Below are 22,505 nucleotides of genomic sequence, written 5' to 3' on the forward strand. Positions count from 1 at the left end.
CATGCCAAAATGTCAATTTACAAATCAATAGCGTGTGTGTCCACCTCTGGTTGCCATGCACACAACAGTGAACACATCTTCGTCTGATGGAATGGACCAGGCGTCGCAAAAAGTCCTGTGGGATATCTGTCTATATCTGCTGGAGCATGTTTCGAAGTTCCTTGAGTGTCTGTGGAACACGTGGTTGACATCGAAGGCGCCGATCCATCTCATCCCACATGTTCTCGATTGGTGAGAGATCAGGGGAGCGAGCCGGACAGGGGATGACATTCACGTTGTTTTGTTGAAGAGAATCCTGAACAAGTCGAGCAACATGAGGTTGGACGATGTCATGTTCAAAGGTAATGCCTGGGCCATGACGACGCAAAAACGGTAGAACAACAGGGCCAATGATCTCGTCGCGGTAGCGCTGTCCATTGAGATTTCCCTCTACCACTATCAAAAGGGTCCTCTGTCTTGCTGTAATCCCACCCCATACCATAACGCTGCCACCCCCGAACCGATCTTCAATGACACAATGATTGACGTAACGTTCACCTCGACGTCAGTACACTCGAATCCATCCATCGATGTGGCGGAGGTGAAAACGAGACTCGCCAGTGAATAGAACTTGTCCCAACTGCATGGCCGTCCAGCGTAGATGCTTGTCTGCACCACTGTAGACGTGCTTGACGATGGTTTCCTGGCGCGTCTTCTGGCAACAATCCCTGCACATTTGAAGTGACGACGTACGGTTTGTGAAGATATTCGTCGAAGGCCAGGGATGCTTCTTGCAGTCACTGTTGCTGGCTGGAATCGATTTCATAGGTGTGTTGTTCGGTAGTATAGGTGATGGGGTTTCTGCCGCAACTCCACTGGAGCTAGATTTATATACCTATACTGCTACTACAGGGGGAATTTTTTATGCCAAAATGATTATGCAATTCAATGATAGTCATGAGATTAAGTTAAATTGGCTCTAGCTCACCAATACCTGGGGCCAATCATTGCTTCTATTAGAATAAAAATGATGATGTGATTCAACCTAAGTCGTTTTAAAAGAAATATCAACATTAATTAACCCTTTCGCCCCGACTGCCCGATTTATCGGGCAGCATAAACCGTGTCCCAGTACCCGGCTGCCCGAAAAATCGGGCGGCTACTGTCCAAGCCCCACACACGGCTGCCCGATAAATCAGGCGGCACGACCGTGTTTACAAAATCGCTCTTTCTACTTCCTTTCTCGTGTGTAATCTCGTTCTAAATACGGAAACGAGATCTACACGTAATGACACGTCATTCGATGGAATTGGTCTTTTTGGCGCGAAAATCGCGGATATGTCACCTGTTTTCGCGACAGGTATTTTTTCTCTCTTGAACTACGATTCGGATAGCGATCAGATGACTAACAACGACTATCGGGAATAATAATGTGTTTGATTGGAATAATTTACGCGAAGGGGAGAGGGAATTTCGCGAATATTTTGGTGAAGATTTTGACGAAGTGTCCTTCCATATTCATGTTTGTTTTCTTGTTTTTTACATAATTGATGTAATAATGTACTGATTTAATTTATTATGCAATTGTAAACAGCAGTGTTTTGTAAATATGTTATAACTTGTATATTTGCAGAACTTGAATTTACGATCTTTCCGTCCTTTAACAATCTTTCCCTCCTTTCAGATCAATCTCTGATATCTTCTCTATGATGTCATTCTTATAGTAGCTGTGGTTCAATGTTCAGGTAATGTGATAAATTACTATCTAAAAACTTAAAAACTTAATTTTTGTTTCAAATCCTGAAAAAGAACAAAATAAATCAAATATTTGTGTTTTTACCTGCGTTAACAAGTTTACCTGTGTTAACGAGTTTAGTAATAAGTTATAAGTAATATGTGACATCAGTATAAAAAACAAAGTCATTACCGAGAGTTGTAAACTTGTTTATTTGTTTACAGATGTGCATGAAGAGAATTTACCTGAAACACCTGGGATTACCTGTGCCGTCCAAGATGACAAGACCACTGTGTTATGCTTACCTTGTATCTGTGATTTATTTTTGTGATTTGTAATACAATTTGAGCCAAAATTCATTGTCTGTTTTCATTTTTTCAGTGTTTTCAAGTTTTATTTCACTTGTAAACACCTGTAATTAGAAAATAACAAAGGTTAGAGACAATAACAACAAAGAATATTACAGTATACTTAATCCTCTTTACAATGGTATATGAAAAATGTATATTAAAAGCAAGTTTCTGGTAGAAAAAGTGCATCAAAAATGATAGTGTGATTTTCCAATAATACTGCCAGGGAGGCCAGTGTGCAGGCCTTGTCAGTGTCAGGGACTGCAGTGTTTCAAGGGACATAACTCGGGGGCAGCCAGGGATGAAAGAGTTAATAATGAATAAAATTTACTATAGCCCACGAGGATATTGGAGAGGTGTAGGAGCAATAAAAAAAATTAGCCACCGCGGCTAAGGTATCTAAAGGTGCGGCCAAGGATTGGTTAAAGAAACAAGCGATGTGGCAAATATACTTACCGGCACCGCTTTATATACCGAGAAAGAAGTTTGATATTTTTACAACGAATGAAGTTCATCAGGCTGACCTCTTGTTTCTTAAAATACGCTTTAACAGTAGTGGATGTGGCTAGTTGATACAAAGAGGCTGAACCATTAACCTCGAAAGATTCAACAGAAGTAGCTGATGCACTGAGCCGCATATATAAACGCGGACCGCTAAAATGGCCTAAGCTATTTCAAGTAGATCCCGGTCGCGAGTTTATGGGTTCGGTAACTAAACTGTTAACAAAGCACGATGTCGAAATTAGGCGTGGTGAAAGAGAGGCCCACCGCAGTCAAGCTATCGTCAAAAGATTTAACAGGACATTAGCGGAACGTTTGTTTGGCTATCAGTATGGGATCGAAATGAAATCCGAGCGATTGAGATCAACAGAATGGGTGACACGATTATCAGCCCTTGTATCAGCGCTGAATAATGAAGTAACGAGATTAATAGGGAAGAAACCATCCGATGCTATTAAAATTAAATCCGTGACTTCCGAATCTTCAGCACCGAGGAGAGGCAAAGAACGAAAACTTCCGGACAGAGTAAGGGTAACATATTTATACCAGGCAGGTGAACTGGAAGGAGGCCTACGTCGCGCAACCGATCCCATATGGTCCCTTAAGACGTATAACATTAGTCGATTGGTTACGAAAGAAGGAGAGCCTATTCTTTATTATCTTCAAGATGGACCGGGTAGGGCATTTGTATGAGAAGAGTTGTTCATAGTTCCCGACGGTACGGTATTACCACCATAACCATAAGCATAGGTAGTTACACCATCATTATCAATCCATCTCTTTGTATCTAAGGGGGATAATGATGTCTTGTTCATTCTTAATCCATATATCCTATGATCGTAACTTCTTAAAGAGTTCATCTCGTGTTTGAACGTTCTACCGTTGAATAATGATTCTTTATACTGTTCGTGTTTCATATGCTTTTTTACAACATACTTCTTAACACCCTTGGCTTTTCTCATCTCTCCATTATCAGACTTTTTTATAGAATACATCTTAGGTCTTAATCCCACATACTCCGCTATAGGAGTCCCAGCACATTCATCCTTCATCTTACCTAATACCTTTTTATTTACTAGGCTGTGCAGTGGATTATCTTTAGGGTAATCTCTCGTGTCGTACATATCTATTTTTTCTGCCATATCTTTATACACATCCTCGGTTTGTATTTCCATCAACAAAGAATCTGTGTCCGTATATAACACCTCGCATCTATCGCCGTATTGCTTCTTAAGTTCGTTGTAATAAAAGTCATACATTAAGTGTTTTGACAAGTCGAGAATACTCATACCGACGTACACCGGTCTGTTGAATTTTATTTAACTCTTCTGCATATGCAACGCGGCTAAGTCGTTATCGAATATCTTGCTTCTGTTAAAAGCCGGACTGGCTATAAGTTTCCTGAGTCTTTCTTCCTCATTAGATCTGACTAATTTAACATCAACACGCTTCCTTAGATTCTCCATAGTTTTACTGAATACCGAGTTATTCATGAGCTTATATAGATTCTTTTCGAAATCGCTGGTGGCTATCTTTCTTAAATCTGTGTTCAGCCTTATATAGGGCTCCATCCAAGGGCTTTGATCAAACTTTAGAACTCTGTGTATTTTCTTCAGTTTCATACCTAACGATAGATACAACTGGAGATTTCTGTAGTGAACTATATATTTTGTTTTATCCATCAAATTTGGTACGTGTTTTTCTACGTTAGCTAACCTACTATTACCCATCAAGGAGTGTTGATATTCCGACATCCAATCTTTATTAACCATTAATCTTTCGGGAGCTAGCGGATAACTGTTATGATCTTTATGTAAGGAACTCGGATATTCCAAGTCAACTTCTAGTATGTACCCTTTATTCTCATCATTATTATGGATATCGACATCATCGACCAACTCAAAACCACCCGTGGGTAAAGGTTGACTCATAGCCCATACGTACAAATTGTTAGCGTCGAGATATAATATATGTGTGTCGGATATACTCGGATCGTATCCTTCCACTAATTTATTATTAGCCTTAGAATACCTTTTCGCTGCCATCGATGTACCACCTCTTAATCCTTACTCAATAAACAAGTGCATATCGTAATCTGTGAGTAGTTTTAGTTCTACGCCGGTCTTCTTCAACAATGCATCCCTTGATAGTCCGGGACTGGAATAGTACCATGCTGGGTCCAAACGGTATTGCTTTAAACACGTCTTTCTAAATATCTCGAATATATCGGTGAGTAACAGTACATCGGTTTTTAAGTACAGATCGTGATAATCACCTAAATTCTTACAACCTAATTTATCCCAGACCGTCAGAGCGTGTTCATAATCGGCATCTGTTATTTTAGATTCTGTTAAGTTACTATAGAATGATTCGAGGGGTGGTAATTCAGTTTCTTCGAATCTAGACCAATCATCCATATATTCGTAAGGATATACACCTTTTCTCAGCAACAAATGACGAGTTATCTTATCGGTATATTGATTTGTTATCGCGAAGTCATCGGGATTGTTCGCATTAGCTAAATTGTCCAGGGAAGATAACAGAAACTGTACGGAGTCTATGAATCTAAGTCCATTACTTTGCTTTATTCTACATTTCCCATCCTTGTCCCTATAATGTATAGGTTTAGTCAACGAGAACGATATGTATTTTTCCATATTGTTAGGAATGCACGTTAAACCGCCGTCGGTCTTTGAGATAGATTGCATAATGAGATGTGAATCGTATCCTCTAAGGTTATGAAACAACGGGGATGGGTATTGTTTGAGCATTCATTTTTAGTTTCAAGTTACACTCGTTATGAGCGGCTCCCCGATAATTACCCGTGACGTGACAATGATCTCTTACGGAATCCCCATCCAGGGGTTTATTACAAACATGACAACTCGTTGACTTCTTATGGACCATCCAATCATCTATCATCATATGCATGGGTTTCTTACACGATAATTTTCCCCTGATTATTCTCTCTTCATTTCGTAAATATTCTAGGAACTTTCCCGCTGCATCGGGACCTCTGTAAATCACGGGACTGTTTGTTTTCCCATCATACCTTACAACTATATATCCAAACCCACAAGGAATATGTTCTTGAGTTTTGTACGTAAAACTACTATCATTATGGCGTTCGGTATTTTCTATGGGTTTGATAAGCGCTTCGAAGTCGGCGTAAATTACGTACGGTACTGGCATTTGATTACAATAATGTTCAAATTTTAATATATTTTTCCCCTCTTTAGGCATATCGATCCTGATAGCGGTCTGTCCAACACCTCTACAATCTTCTTTATGCGCTTCTAATAGATCTTGTCTGCTGTACCCATGCAGGCATCTTTCGCAGAAATATTTCTTTCTAGCATGTTTTGTTTGATCGTATAATAGCCTGTTTAAACTCTTTATCCATGTATAATGATATTTTCCATCTTTTTCGATCAAAAATGAATTGATTCTGGGGATATGTTCCGGAGCGGAGCTTATCCTGTGTACAACAATTCCTTTAGAATGTCCGAAAACATTTATAGCTAAATTATTTTGCTTTTCCACCTTATCAATTTGTGATATTGGTGTAGGTTCGTCTATACCATCGAAGTTGAGTCCATCGTTTTGGGGATAGCTAGAAGGTCTATTTGCAATTTTAGAATCTACGGGGAACAATGCAGATCTTATCATCATTCTTAAACTGTCATCGGATTTATTTTTTACATTAATTATGGCTTTTTTCTTCTTATAATACGGGGGTAAATTGATTTACTATATAAGATCCACCTTTGAAAGGCATATAATTTGCTATATCTAAATATAAACTATCGATTTTATCCACACCCCAACCCGAACCTCTATTAGTCCAACGTTCCAGAGTTTCCTGTATCCTCTGAATTGATGTATCTAATGATGTGTTTATAGTATCGGATTCGGTTATAACGTCTTGATTGCTTCGGAAATATGGTTCGATATATTCGGTGCTATCATCTGCGTTACTTTTACTCAATAACATTTTAATCGTCAGCTGGTATTTTATACTATGTAAATCATCTAACTCCTCGTTAATTTTACTCTATATTATGGGCTTAATATCGTTAACATCCATGTTGGAATTAATATCCATCTTCCAACCTCTTAGATATTTACCAACGCCGGCGGATGTGGGTACAAATATTAATTCTTGTTGTTTATCCTCAACATTATTATCATTATTATCTATTAAAGCGATCAATTCAGCTCTTCTCATTCGAGAATAACCTCTCAGCCCACTGTTTCTCGCTCGAGCTTTGAGTTCTCTAACAGTCTGGGGTTTGTTGTATTCCGAACTGAGTAAGGTAATCAATTCAGCTTTTCTCATTCGAGAATATCCACGTAGACCACGTTGCTTTGCCATAGCCTTCAACTCTCTGACAAAAACCATTGTGGTTGAATGGTATATGCAAAGCGAGACAAATGTCTAATTGGTTGTTTTTCATATATCTAAATACGTATTCTCCCCAACCTATTCCTCTCATTGATGTAATCTCTCTTCCTAGCATAAATAATCTGATTCCTGACCCTATCAGCACCGTGTTCCTTACATAAACAATAACGACCTTTGACCCCTATCCGGCATGCAGAACACATATAGTTTGTTTCCGCGCCTGATGTAATAATTGTGTATGCCGCAGTAAATTTCAACACAGCGTCGGTTACATAGTTTTTGACCCATGAGTGTAAATCTGCAATGATTCATGGTTTATACATCTATCATATCATTTGTCTAAATGCAAATCACATCTACAATATTGATTAGGCAGTCAGCCAACGCTATTTATAGATTAGCTAACTAGGTCATGGTATAGCTGAAAATCAATACAGCAGCTAACCCCATTATCACAAATGTGACCTCGCGATTCTTTTGAGCCTCTGACGGTGTATAAAACTGACTCATTGTTGGTCTCGGTATTGGGTCAAGTTTTTTCCCATAAACGAGGAAGTATTCGTGCATGGCAGATTCGACATCCTTAAACGTTTGAATTTAATGTCCTTCCTTACGCATTTCTTCATGAATAAAGTCTAATCTCTTCATTCTCTGCTGCGTATATTGTGACTGAGCTGCATCGAGTTGTTCTAAAGCATTGTTATGTCGTTTACGCTCCTCTTCAACTTCTCTAGCGTTTGATTCCCTCATACTAGAAAATAAAAAATTACTCCCCGAAAAAGCTAGAGCATTAACAATAGCTCCACCGACCATCATCGCAATTGTTGCCATAGTATATGAATATAAAATATTCAAATGTTTAATAATATAAAATATTCAAATGTTTAATTAATTACTTCATTATGTCTTCCAGGATAAGTTTTTGTTTGATGAGCATATCCTTCGTTGCCATAGCCAATCCAATATCCAGAATCATCATACCTATATCAAATCCATTAAAATCTAGCTTGGGAGGTGTGGTTTTAGTAATCATTTTAGCTATACGGGCATAGCCAATGGCCAAGCCGGTGACCACCGCTGAATGATACGTTGCGTTTACCAACATTTTACCGTCTGTAACTGGAGTAGTCATGCTTCTTATAGCATTATATGGGGGCTAACCTCTAATTGAACTTGTTGTTGCATTGGGGGTGACGTTTTCTCTTTTCCGGTCTTATAAAAGAACCATACAACCGCTATACCAGCAACTCCTACTAGTGCCCATGTTTTAATTGGATTAATATTTGAATTCTTTATTAATTTCGCTTTCCTCGCGAGTCCTCCCTTTCTTCCTGCGGCTATTTTCAAAGGATTCTTTGTCACTCTGGCTTTTAGTGTTTTCTCATTCACATGTTGTGTTTTCTCATTCACATGTGGTGGTTCCTCATTCACTCGTTCCGCAATCTGTTAGGGTTGTGCAGTTTCATTCACAATCTGTTGTGGTGTCACTTGAGTCTCCATTGTTATTAAGTGGGCACGTATGTTTAAATTGACAATACCTAGCCGTTATTAAAGCTGTGGTGAGGAGCTAAGAACATTCTATATCTATGATAAAACTCACAGCTCACTGAGCTTATAGCGTGTTCGATGAATGGGTCTTTCTCTAGAGATTCATGCGATGTTCTGCCGGGATAGGGAGAAACATACTAGCTACAACTGTGTATAGTTGTAATATAGCCGACTCTATCGTTTTAGTCATGGTAGCTCCCAGTCTAGACTTGTAACGCGCGTACAGTTTTTAATTTCTTCGTCGGTCATGTTATCAATTTTTTCGATGGTATAATTTTCTCCCAAATATTGGGAACATTTTCCACCGGCTACCGAGGCCGCGAGTCTTTCTCTATGTTTATCTAAAGATTTATCTGTAACTTGTTGATCTGCATCAGATTCTTTGAGCATTTGTTCGATGAGTTCGTCGCATTCCATAATGTAATACCTAAGGAGATATTTCAGCCTAACATAATATAATATGGCATATCCAATACAACCCGTAATAATGAACTGTTGCGAAAGAATGATGATTTCGAACCACATTTTATGTCATATTAACCACTAATGTTCAATTTATCGTATTTTTGCTATAATTTTGCTATATTTGCTATAATTTTGCTATATTTTCTTCTAATTTGCTATATTTGCTACATTTTGCTATAATTTTGCCACATTTTTGCTACATTTTGCTAAGCAATTGCATAAGCAGCTGGTTGATCGGTTTTTAATACGAGTTTACAGTGCTTCGTTGCCACTAACAGTTTTCTGACTTTTTCTCGTTCAAGCTTGGTATAAATGACATCATTTTCGCGTAGACATTCCTCGAATGAATATCGATCTTTGCAATGAAAGAGTGCTACCCATTTCGTCTGCTCTCTCAGATCTTTCAGGACAGAGTTGTATTTTTGAGTAAGTAACGCTATGTGGAGTATGCAGTCCGGAGAATGCTAAATACGAAAGCATATCTTTCTTTTTTGTTAATTCTTTACTCGCGCTGCAGTCGTCTATTACGAAAAGGGTTGATTCTCCTTTGTATTTTTCGTGACATACTCGTAAACAGTCTTGTAAACAATCGCCCGAATCGACTCTGTGTACCCCATCGTCATTCATTACCCAATCTCTCGATAAGTATGTTTTATTAACGCTTATAGTTAGGCACAGAATAATAATATGATCGAAAATGTCCCGATAATGACTTTGTAAAATATCTAGAATAAAAGCTGTTTTTCCACAGCCCGTTTGCCTGCATTTGATAGCGCAGTGCGGATCTTTAGGTAAAAGATTATTAATAGTTTGCTTGCACGTATCTTCCATTCTGTATATTAAGTTGCGCATTCATAATCACGTACAAATATATGTCTAATTTACCAGCCGTTTCCTGGAGCTTCGTTATCTGTATAGTGACACCCTCGCTAGCATTTTCTATTCTCCTCCCACTGCTGTGTAGTTGGTCATCGTCCGTTGTTCGCATGTCTAGCCATAGCGCGTACTTCGTGGTGAGGTATTCACCCATCGATACACTCCCGAGAGACAGATCTTTCACGACCGCGATAACTTCCGGAGAACGTGTTTTAGAAGGAAGTTTTTTAATCTCATCCCACTGGTGATACGCTAGCATTCCTTGGCTATATAGTTGATTAGGAACGCCCTCGATAGTCAATTCTACTTATGTAATCTTGGGATTGTAGAACTTCTCGGTATTTCTTTTAAATGCATCGGAGGGGTCCTCGAACAACATCAAAATACCCTTCAACGACCTCGTGGGGACGTTTAGATTGATATTCCACATCGTATCTTTTCTGTCCCTCGTGATCTTTCGGTGTCGCAGCACGCGATCGTACAAAATGGCTTAACTTCTGGTATAATGGTTACGAATTTGTCTGGCTAATTTGGGATCCGTTATCATATCGTACTCCAGCGAGATATTGTCAATGGAATAGCTAGCATCTTCAGCAGCTCTGATTACTCTGCCGTAGTCATTAAAAGTGAGTTCGTATTCTCACCTTTTGCCTAGGGATACTTGATAAAAGGCATATGGGAATCTAGTAATTCAAAGACTAGATGAATATAGAATCGGTTACCTAATGCGTCGGCAACGGCCTTATCTTTTTCGTTGGTATCAACACCATTTTCAGCGCCCACGCGCAGTCTCAATGTGTTCCGATTACAAATACCTTGGTACTGTAAGTTTTCCCACTCTTTATCCGTTCTCCAGAGATCCATGTAACAATAGTATACATCGCTATCGTCGATACTCAAAACTTCATTACCGCTAATTTTAATGGCGATTTTTTTAACGATAGCACGACCTATGTTCTGAACTCCCTGTTAACGTCGGTAGAAGTCAAAATAATCGTAAATGCTAGTCGGACAGTTCCGGGAACTAACACATCATGTGCGCCTGGATTAGGAAAGCGAACCAGAAGCGTTTGATTCTGATCGATGGTACTCGGGTTATTAGTTATAGTTACAGACTGATGAATTGCTTTGACCCCTAATGGATCCCGAAGTCTACGTTGTGGGTTTAACTTGCATCCGTATTGCGAAGACATTGTTATATTGAAATTATATAACCATATGTTTAATATAAAAATGACTGATTTTGATCTAGATTATTTAGATAACCCGAATCCAATCGAAGAGGGTACTGATGAAACCTACTTTAGTGGCACGAATCTTATGGATGAAGTTTCACAAGCAACGGGTGGTGAAAAACTTTTACAATCAACCGTTGATGATTATTACGATACCTTTAAGGATGATAGTCCTATTGGTCGTGAGTATTCAAAGTTTGAGATAGATAGTAAAGGAATATTGCCACTGCGTGGCTCTCCGGATATTGACCTTATGCATTCTCGTACTCGTAAGCCCCTAGCCTTGTCTACGATAGCCGGTAAACACGGTATCAGCACTGTTCGTGATGAATTAGGTTTTGTAGACTACTCACGACTTTCTGCGAAGACTACTAAGGTTCTTAGGACTGTGCGTACTGAACTCGTTAACAACACAGATAATTTGGAAGCTTCCTCGAAGGTGGCCTCGGACGGACTCGAAGAAATCTTGCGTACCTACTACGATAATTCCACGGTCAGTGTATCACCATATTCGGAGTTCAGTATTAGGGAATTATGCGAACAATGCGGGGAGAACTCACCAATAATATGGCCAAGATATCCAAAATCAATAAGCATATAGTTTACGAGAAAACAAAACTTGAACAGGCGGGCGATGAATTCAGTAGACGCAGCGTAGCGGAAAGATTGCGTAACTTAGAAGACGAAAGATCGGCCCACCTCGAAGCTGCTTCCACTGATAGAGAGGCACTTCGTTCGCAAATCAGTCGTATTCGAGAAACTATCGATCGAGTCCTCAACAATGACACTACACTGGCCGATAAAATAAAAACACTGTTCTGAGAACAGGGAATAACAATTGCCAGTATTTTAACCGCGTTGGGATTTATTATATCGACTTTGACTTTCGCGGTAACCGGTGGCACAGGTGGTACACCGCCCACACCGCCTACATCGGATGGTATAAAAGAGTGGATAAAAAAGCATTTAAAAGCATTAGGCTCAGCACTGGGAAAGCTCGCTGAGAAAGCCGCGGCTGCACTTCCCGGTATAATAGGGAGTGTTGTTTCCTGGCTATTGAATTTATTAGCTAAGACCACCACTTGGCTTAGTCAAAACTTGTGGGCACTGATCGTAGTAATTGCAGGGCTGTTGTACGTATCCGCTAAGAACTATTTAACCAAATCAGTTCGCTAAGAACTATTTAACCAAATCATGAGTAAACCAACCGCGACTCCACCTAATACAAGCGCTGTTTTTTTATCGATATGTTGTTGATTTTTAGCCGCAATATGCGGTGACACTTGTGTTTGTGCGTCAGTAGATGGTTGAGCGATAGTTGTTGTTTGTGGCTTGACTATTCCCGTTTCACCTGTGATTAATTCGACGTTCATATCTGAATTTATACATGTTTTTTGTTGATCGGTAGCAATAACAATTTTATTATTATAGCCTATCACTTGGCCGATCTTAAGTTCCATATTACTCGGAGACATGTATAATCCCGGCGCATAAACGTAGCCCACTTTGGATTGAGCGTACTGTAATACATCTTGAAAACGCTTTATAGACAATGGTATGTCAACTGGTGAATTAATGGCGTCCTCCACGTTTGCGACAAACTGTTTTTGCGCATCGAATTAAATTCATTACAAATACGTTCGAAGGCCCTCTAATCATAATGATTATTTGTGGAATTCCATGCTGGATCCAGCGGTAATGGAGCACTAATTTCTTTAAGTATACGTCTAATGAGATAGTACACGTGAAATAGTACACGTGAAATAATAAGAGACTTATATAGTTTAAATCCCAGGACATTAACAGATACGCCACATCCCGTTGTGGCACACCATATGGCAAAGTTTAACTGATTCTGCCAAAATTGCATCGGACGGTTAAACCAATCGTCAACCATTTTATCGTTAGTTGCCGTGAACCTGTACTTTTCAAAGATATCGGGGAATTTAACGAAAATTCAGCACCAGAGGCAGTTACTATAAACGATTGATTAGTAATGTAAGTTGACTTCATATTTAAGTTATGATATAGTATCATTGTATATTTAATATGTATGTTACACTCCCGGGAATAACAAATGGTCAGTCTATTCAACTGCTTCATACTATCGATAACTCGGATGGACAACTTGAAGTCGCCATCTGTGACATAACATATTACCCGAGGTGGACCATATTTAAGTGCTGCGAAAGAAAATATTAAGATACATATAGCTGATGGGAGTTAGTTTTGGCGAAATAATTACTATACCTGATGGGTATTACAGCGTATGCTCACTCAATGATGAAATTTTTAAGCCTAATGGACTTAGTCTAACACAAAATGAGTCGAATGGGTTACTGAAATTAGACACTGGAGAAAAGGTGGCAATGATTTTATTGGACTTATCAATTACACTTGGATTTGCACGCTTAATTGGTACAATATACAAGACATCAGGTCAGGGGGTTAATTTGCCCGATTTAGTTCCCTATAAAGAGTTGTGCATCCATCTTGACCAAATAAGCACGACAGGTAATATTCAACTAGAAAGTCCTTCAACTCTGCTCAGATCTATTCCAGTGAAAAATGAAAAATATAATAGCGGTAGAACGGAATCTTTCTCATCATTACAATAAAATAAATTAAAGCGGGGTATTATTTCAGACCTCAAAATTTCTGTATTAGATATAAAACACCAACCTGTACATATAGGATACTTAAGTGTAACACTCCATATTATTAATAATGGTTGATTCCATATTTAAGTTATGATATAGTATCATTGTATATTTAATATGTATGTTACACTCCCAGGAATAACAAATGGTCAGTCTATTCAACTGCTTCATACTATCGATAACTCGGATGGACAACTCGAAGTAGCTATCTGTGATGTAACGTATTACCCTCGGTGGACCAATATAAGTGCTGCGAGAGGTAATAATAAGATATGGATTTTAGATGAAAAAAATATTATTGAAAAATTCATTATAATACCTGATGGGTATTACAGCGTATGCTCAGTCAATGATGAAATTTTTAAGCCTAATGGAATTAGTCTAACACAAGATGAGTCGAATGGGACAGTGAAAATCAACACTGGAGAAAAAGGTGTACAGATTTTAGGGAACTTATCAGCTGCACTTGGATTTACACACGGAATTATAACAATATTCAGGTCAACATTTGATGGAGATACATTGTCCGATTTAGTTCCCTATAAAGAGTTGTGTATCCATCTTGATCAAATAAGCACGACGGATAATATTCAACAAGAAAGTCCTTCAACTCTGCTCAGATCTATTCCAGTGAAAAATGAAAAATATAATAGCGGTAGAACGGAATCTTTCTCATCATTACAATATAAAAAATTAAAGCGGGGTATTATTTCAGACCTTAAAATTTCTGTATTAGATGTAAAGCACCAACCTGTACATATAGGATACTTAAGTGTAACACTCCATATTATAAATAATGGTTGATGCATCAGGCCCTGGAACAATCAGACAATGTAATACAATTGCGCTTTCCGATCTCGGAGACACAGAAGGATTCGATAAACCCGGTACCGATGGTAAGTTATACGCTTTACAGTTACACGATAATATATACAAGAGGAAAGAAGTTACATTCGATTATATTAAAGTTCACTTGAGTGCAATACCTAATATTTCTATGCTTATTATTGAAGTCTTGTTCAGAGATGCAGCGGAAGATGCCTTCAAAATATTACCAGGTCTATCGATTAAATGGCTAAAGAAACACGAGCGTCGACGTTGCAGTATTATTCATATCGGAGCATCACCCGTTGCAACCCTCGAGGGGGTCCAAATTATTAAAAGTGGTAGTATTTCTCTCTCTAAGATATTCTTGCCGTATAATATACATTTGATAAGGTTGATGTATACTCTCAAAACATTTAAGCAAGACCAATTAAAGACTATTGTATGATCGTAATATACACTATGAGTTTATATCTGGCGCACGATGAAGCATTTGAAAAGATGGAAACTGTTGATGGATTTCGATTACATCAAATAAGCGACATAAAACATCTAATAGAGAAGGATAGGGAGTTGAGACTTGGATTGTATAAAAAGTATCGCAGAACCGTGAATGCTCTGGACGGAGTTGACACCGCGCTTGTAGCAGCTGGCATGGGACTCGGTGTAGCCGGTGTCGGTTTTTTATCAACTATAATCGCCGTGCCTATCCTGCTCGGCATGGAAATAGCCGCCGGAGTCTCGGGACTGGCAGGAATAGCGATAAAATTCATTTCTCGTAGGTTGCAAAAGAAAGCATTAAAACACGATAGTATTCGGATACTCGCCGAAGCAAAGTTGAACAGCATTGAGGATCATATTTCGACAGCAATGGTCGATTGTAAGATATCCGAGGATGAGTTTCGTTTAGTGTTGTCAGAACTCACCAAATACAACACAATGAAGCAAGAGATTCGATCAAAATCTCATAAGACCAGTGGTATTAGCGAAGACGAGAAAAAAAAGTTCATAGAACAGGGGAGGCAACAAGCGCGTCAATTATTCCGTGCCAAAACCAAAGAACTGGTTGGAGATTAAAAATAGATTGCTTACTATCGTTAGATCACATTTAGACAAATGCTTACATAAATATATATAATAATGGAGATCGAAAAAGCTATTAAATGGAGAGAATTACCACAAGGTTTTTATTATATCAGTGATGTCAAACCAACCAAATACGGTTATCAATTGTTTCTTATCAATTTACAAGAAGAGTGTAGTTATGAACGAAGAACTTAATAAAAATGTTGAATTTTATTGATAAAAATAATATAGAATATTTTTATTACCATTTAGGCTCATCTAAAGCAATGATTGGCCCCAGGTATTGGTGAGCTAGAGCTGAATCTCATGACTACAGTTGAATTGCATAATCATTTTGGCATAAAAAATTCCCCCTGTAGTAGCAGTATAGATATATAAATCCAGCTCCAGTGGAGTTGCGGCAGAACCCCCATTACCTATACTACTTGTTCGAATCCAGTTGTTTTGTTGATTATTGGTTACGTGTGACCTGCCATTCCGAGGATGGTCTCCGACTGCATTCGTCTGTTGCCAACGTTGCCATAAACACCAAATGGTGTTTCTGTGGACGTTAAATTGTCTTGCAACATCACGTTGACTTGATCCTGCTTCAAGCATACCAATGGCTCGCAGACGCTCATTTTCGGAAAGGCGTGGCATTTTATAATGTTGAATAATTGCGTAATTTTGTTGTTTTTCTGAGTGGTTGTTGTCAGCATGATGCTAAACAATGCATATGCAATCCCGTTAACACACATGTTTTTATACCCATTCTTGGCTAGTGAAATCCATGGGGGTTGCATAAAAGTCAACTTTTGCATGGAATGCATGCTTTTCTGTAGCAGCTGCGTTTTTGTGACTTGATTCCATACATGTACTACAATATTGAAAACCAAACTTTACTTGCTTGAAAAATACACTAAAATATTGGTGTCACACGAACTTTTGTTGTTGAGTATACGTAAATATTCATATATTCTCAGAAAATCCAATCTCAGAAAAGTCAAACTTTGAACTGCACCTATTCTATTAGTATGGAAAATGTTCCCTTGAACTGAAAAGAATCCATGAAGTAGCTTTCTAGTTGAAGTAAAAACAATTCAAACAGCTGTATATTTTAAATAGAAAATCCAAATATTGAAATTAAACTTTGCACTGCACCTCCCCTCTTGGTTTGGAAAATAATCAATGCAGTAGTTTTTACATTATCGGTCTGACAAACAAAATGTCATCGGAAGGACAGATGGAAGTCCTTGATATAACTATAAACAAAACAAAATACAGGAAAGAATGTGATGTTGGAAATCCCTGTTTGTAACTGAAAATGCAGTTCCACAAAAGTGTACCATGGTGTGTTGTATTAGCAATCTAGCATTCTAGTAAACTAGTAATATCGCACACAAACAGTTCATATGTATCATATATCAAGATAAATTGTGAAAAGTACAATGAGATGTTTTCTTTGGCAAACTGAGATAACTTTGCCTGCATCGTACCACCTTCATCATCCATACCTGTGTAGCATTGTAGGTCTTGTCAGCATTGCTCTCCTTGTTGTCCCATAACACAATTAGTCCACGATTGTAGCCAATAAGAAACTGTAAAATAAGGCAGAGTTTCATAATGGCATTTAAATATGACTCAAGTACACGAAAAGTGTTTGCACGTGCTAAGACATACAGTATCAGCCCCCTCGGTTTGGTGAAATGCATGCCTACTAAAACCTCAAACCAGATTAACAAGAGTCATCAAAAGATGACAAATCCCCACAAATTGAAAGAACAAATCTTCTGAATGTTCCAACAAGAGTGATTTGTCCAAATTGATGAGAATACTATCTAATTGGTCAAAATACAAGAATAGTTATTGAGCTAACGAAACATTATCATATGTCAGGTCTTTTTTGTTTTTGCAAACATATGAGTTGAATGTCACACAACTGGTCCATGGCCTATGCTGTAGTCTTACTTTTTACATTTGTATACTTATCCTGCATTACTCCTCAATGCATCTACTGCTTACCTTTCGACAACAAAAACACCACCTAGTGATGGTCTTGCGCGAAGAAAAAGTTGTTTCGTTTTCAAATCCTGCTTTTTGCAAGGACCATCGCCACTGTTATGTGACTTCGATGGCAAATCACTTCTCACATTACTGCCTGTCACCAAAAGCTTAAAAAACAAAAAAATTGAGGTTTTTTTAAGCCAAATTCGGGACGCAAGTCTGCGATGGGTGGGCCCTTACATGTAGTAATGCAGGATAAGTACACAAATGTAAGAAATAAATGTTACCGGTAGATTTTACGAAATTGTTTACTTATCCTGCATTAATCCTTAATGCATCTGTATTAGACGGTATGAAGGAGGGCATACCTTCAGATGTCCAACACAAAAACCTCAATTACTCACACCTCAGAGACTGTAAATGGCAATAACAGATAGCAATAATGCATGATAGCGAATGCTAAAATCTGTAGACAAACTGCTGGGGAAAGAAACTCCGGATAGGAGGAGTTATTTGCGTCGGGCACCTGGCAAGGGTGATGTCAAGTACTTGTAACTGACTCACCTGTGCCGCTAGTTCTGGAGCTTTTGTCATTTTGCGATTTCCCAGAACTGCTAACACTGAATTAAATGCTACCAATTAGATTGTAATGGTTCAAGTGTCTTTGATACGAAAGTGTAGAAGGTATTCAGCTAGGAATTGAAGTGATGTTGGATCTTGATTCTTTACCTCATGAAAAAGGTTACAAATGATTGCCACTCGTCATCATATAACCCTCTGGTAGAGGGACGATGTGCCAAAAGAATGTTCTACCTGCCCACACCAAATAGCCCTTGGCACTTAACATCTTTTAAAGACAAACCAAGTGTGCAGATGAAAACTGCCTGGCATTGGGTACTGTAAATTGCCATGAGGACGGATGAGTAGGTTGGACCACTCTGGGGGGGGGGGGGAGATAGTGGATCGTCTTATGCAAGGCTTTTGAGGTCAACAGCCACCTCTTCGTTGGCCACCAAAGTGTGACCAAAGTCAGTGCAAGGCTTTTGTAACTTTGATCCTTAGTATCACCCTGGGAAGTAATACAGGAGGCGGAAAAAGCGTCGGCTTTTAGCCCTTCCCAGAGGACGCTGAATACATGGACTGCCCAAGCCTAAGGATCCTGAGCAGGAGACGTACGTCATAAGCTAGTGGTTTCCGGTGAGTCGCAAACAGGTCAATGTTTGGTTGCCCAAGCACCAGTTGGAACGCCACTGACTGAAGTTTCCACTCCATGGGAGCTACCCTGTCTAGCCAGGATAGGGTGTTGGTCAGGATGTTCCGACACCCGGGGATGTGCTGGACTACGAATTTTAGTCCCAGACAATACACTAGATGAAAGAAACTATTACAATCATTCAGTTACATCTAACTTAATTTTCAATAATTATCTACATGGATGTATAAATCCTTGAACAATAATAACTCCATTTTGCTTGTGTTAGCAAATGATTTCATTTGATAAACTTTCTGACATTGGTGACCCATGCTTGCCGTGTAAAGGCGACTTTGCTTGTTGTAAAAGGCGACTAACGGGATCAGGTGGTCAGGCTCACTGACTTGGTTGATGCATGTCATCGATTCCAATTGTGTGGATCGATGCTCATGATATTAATCACTGGATTGTCTGGTCCAGACTGGATTATTTACGGACCGCCATCATATAGCTGGAATATTGTTGAGTGCGGCGTTAACAAACCAACCAATCTGACATTGGCCTGCTGTTGATGAGCCGACCCAAAGTAAGGAACACGTTTGGGTGTGGCCCAAAGCACCATGTGTTTAGTTGAACAAAGTCAACAAACGCTGCGAATAATAAAAAATTCTGAGCTTATATACATTCTAGGTAAACTATTCAGTAGCAAAATAATGCAGATTACGAAAAACAATCAAAATACTTGCAATTCTATCTATCGTTGTTAAAACCAAAAGCACATACCGCATCTCACATCGAAGGAAAATATGCAAAAGTTTATCAAACTACCGTCGATAAATCCTGAAAAAGATTATCAGAAATTACTTAATCTAATATCTATCGTCAACTGTTTACATGGCGGGGAGTGATATAACACATTGATATGACATAATAATAACATCATAATATTGTAATTGGTCTATCACTGCAAAAAGAACAATTTAGAATATTAAAGATGTCACTGAAAACTTTTTTCTGAGAAACCCCCGTTCTCTGAACTGATTAAAATTTTGGTCCACGGCGACTGGATGGAAGGTGTGTATACACATGTGATTTTGTACCCAAAACAAATTAAATTCTTCCCAAAATACTTTGTGAATTTGTACCAAAGAAAATAAGACAATAGATCTATGATTATATTTATGTTTTCATGTATATTGCGATCAATAGTAAATGAGCAGAACACATAATAAAACATTTCCTCAAGTTCAATATGATTATGACTGATCCTTGAAATTGATTGTTTGGTTTTGACAGAAAAGTGACAACTGGACTCTTCTTCAGTGACAAGACAAGTTGGTTAAACCTAAGTTAAAATGTATTGTTTTAATAGGAAAGTGATAGTAAATTAACTTTATGATACAAAAAATAATGTTTATCTTTGAAACTTAAACAAAATTATTCTAGGTAGACCTACAAAATCACATACCAGTTTGGGTACAAAATCACTAGAAATGTTGGGCACAAAATTCACAACATTTCAACTGGATTTCGTGAAACAAAAGGCTAAAATAAATCTCATTTGAATGATTCCTTTTCTCATTTTAAACAAGAATTTGTTACAAGTAACAAAACAGGTAGGTTTACATGACTCATGTTTTGTCCTAAACATAGAAAATATGTGAAACATATGGACACCAGCTATGACAACTTTTTAAGTCGTAATTCTACCTAACTTGTTCCTTGGTTTGATTTTGGTCTAGCAAAGAAAAAGCTTTATGAATTTTATTTTTTTTCAACTTTAACAAACACAGGATAACTGACAAACTATTTATTAGAATAACATTATACTATAGCACATGCATACAAGACTAGTTTCTTTGGCGTTAGGGGATTCTCATGTTAATACTTACTACCACTGTAACTATACAATGAAACCTGTGGTTGAGCATCAATCCAAAACAGACACAAATTACATGCCCAAGCATTGGGTGAGGTGAGGTGAGGTGAGGTGAGGTGAGGTGAGGAGAGGTGAAATGGGGTTTATATAGCGATGTGTGTGTGTGTGTGTGTGTGTGTGTGTGTGTGTGTGTGTGTGTGTGTGTGTGAGTGAGTGAGTGAGTGAGTGAGAGAGAGAGAGAGAGAGAGAGAGAGAGAGTCCGGGCTGATGCCGATTTATAGTGCTAGCACACTGAGATACCATGCCGCAGTTGAACATGAATACCCTACTCAGACTAAGTATACTGACTCCACGCCGACCAGTCCTTGTTTTAGCCCCTTAATGCCTAGCGCCAGACAGGGTAACAAAAGTGCCATCTTCTTACGTCTTTTGGTATGACGAGGCTTGGGATCGAACCCCAGACCTTCTGCTCTCTGGGTGGACGCTCTACCATTAGACCACGGAGGCGGTCTCCCAAGCATTGGGAGCAACTACCCCAACTGCCGCATGTTCAGGAGTGAGCATCACTGGAATGAGAAGCTGCTTGACTGAGCGTCAGTCATTACTGACCCCAACATGGGATGCAGTTGAGTATATGACCCACGCTTCTGAGCATCAGAAACATAAATATGTACAACAATGAATGATGGGGGAAAATATCCCCTGAAACATTATGGATATATTTTAACTACCTTCTATTAATCATCATGAGAATCCCTGTCCCTACAGACAGTTCAGGCATGTACAGAATGATTGGTCCAACAATATGAGCTGTACAAACAATGAATGATGGGGTAGAAGACAAATTCCCCTGGACTTAACAGTATAAAACTTCTAAAGCACAATCTCAACAAGGAACTGAGACCTTCTAAAAAGAAACCCAAAAATCAACCAAATTTGCACAGCTTGTCCGGTACATGACAATGTAAGCGCCAAGACTGAACATAGAGTAGAGGTGGTGTTGAGGGAGGAGGTGGGATTTTCTCTGCTGAACAAAGCATGCCGCATGGTGAACAACAAAACTGCTATTGCACATGAGCGGAAATACAGAATGTAAACACATGTACCTAAAACGATGCTTGCCCCTCAGCCAAAGTAGCATGTAGTGCACAGGAGCGGAATGTAAACACATGTAACTGAGTATAAGCTTTCTAATGGAAAATATCATGTGCAGAACACAAATGAGTTGAAAATAAAAGATAAAACGTTGCATATTAAGCTATACAAGTTTCGTAAATATAAAGCTGTGTTGCTTTATGTGACTCAGCACTAGAGCTGAAGTTGTGATTACATGAGACCAACGACGATCCTAGGTACGTACCTGTGACAAGACTACCAAACTTCACTAATACAAATGCGAACAAGCAGTTTTGTGTTTTTATAAACCATGTCAATTACATTGACAATCCTTTATGTTTATGACACTGACAATTTATGGCACTTAACCAAAGAGTATTCAAAACAGGTTTTCAGCAGTAAATGTATGTGCAAAATAAACCACATAAGGTGAACTAAAGTCAGTGAGTGTCACTGACAGGATAAAATACATCTGGCAAGGGTAATCATGTATACAGGCACATTCATTAACTCCATCCAGAAGACTGAGACATATGGAACATGATAAGGACCTTTTCTGACTGGATATTCTGAAACCCATCTAATGATAGAGGATGTCAGATCCAAGGATGGTGATGATCTGCATTTACTAGTATTTTAAATTCTTTATACATAACACCGACTGATACAT

The 22,505-nt window shown here is 38.6% G+C and overlaps 1 protein-coding gene across 4 annotated transcripts in view; it reads right to left on the minus strand.

Moving 5' to 3' along the window:
- LOC139468159 (lethal(2) giant larvae protein homolog 1-like) overlaps positions 1-22,505 on the minus strand; it is a 206,068-nt gene that overhangs the window by 139,004 nt on the left and 44,559 nt on the right. For all 4 annotated transcript variants that reach the window (XM_071249943.1, XM_071249944.1, XM_071249946.1 and 1 more), the window contains one exon: positions 17,159-17,242. In XM_071249943.1, coding sequence (XP_071106044.1) covers positions 17,159-17,242 — 84 coding nt within the window. The remainder of the gene's footprint in view (positions 1-17,158; positions 17,243-22,505) is intronic.

The sequence above is a fragment of the Haliotis cracherodii genome, unplaced genomic scaffold, assembly GCF_022045235.1.
Source record: "Haliotis cracherodii isolate W230 unplaced genomic scaffold, xgHalCrac1.p SCAF_2, whole genome shotgun sequence".
NCBI classification, from domain to species: domain Eukaryota; kingdom Metazoa; phylum Mollusca; class Gastropoda; order Lepetellida; family Haliotidae; genus Haliotis; species Haliotis cracherodii.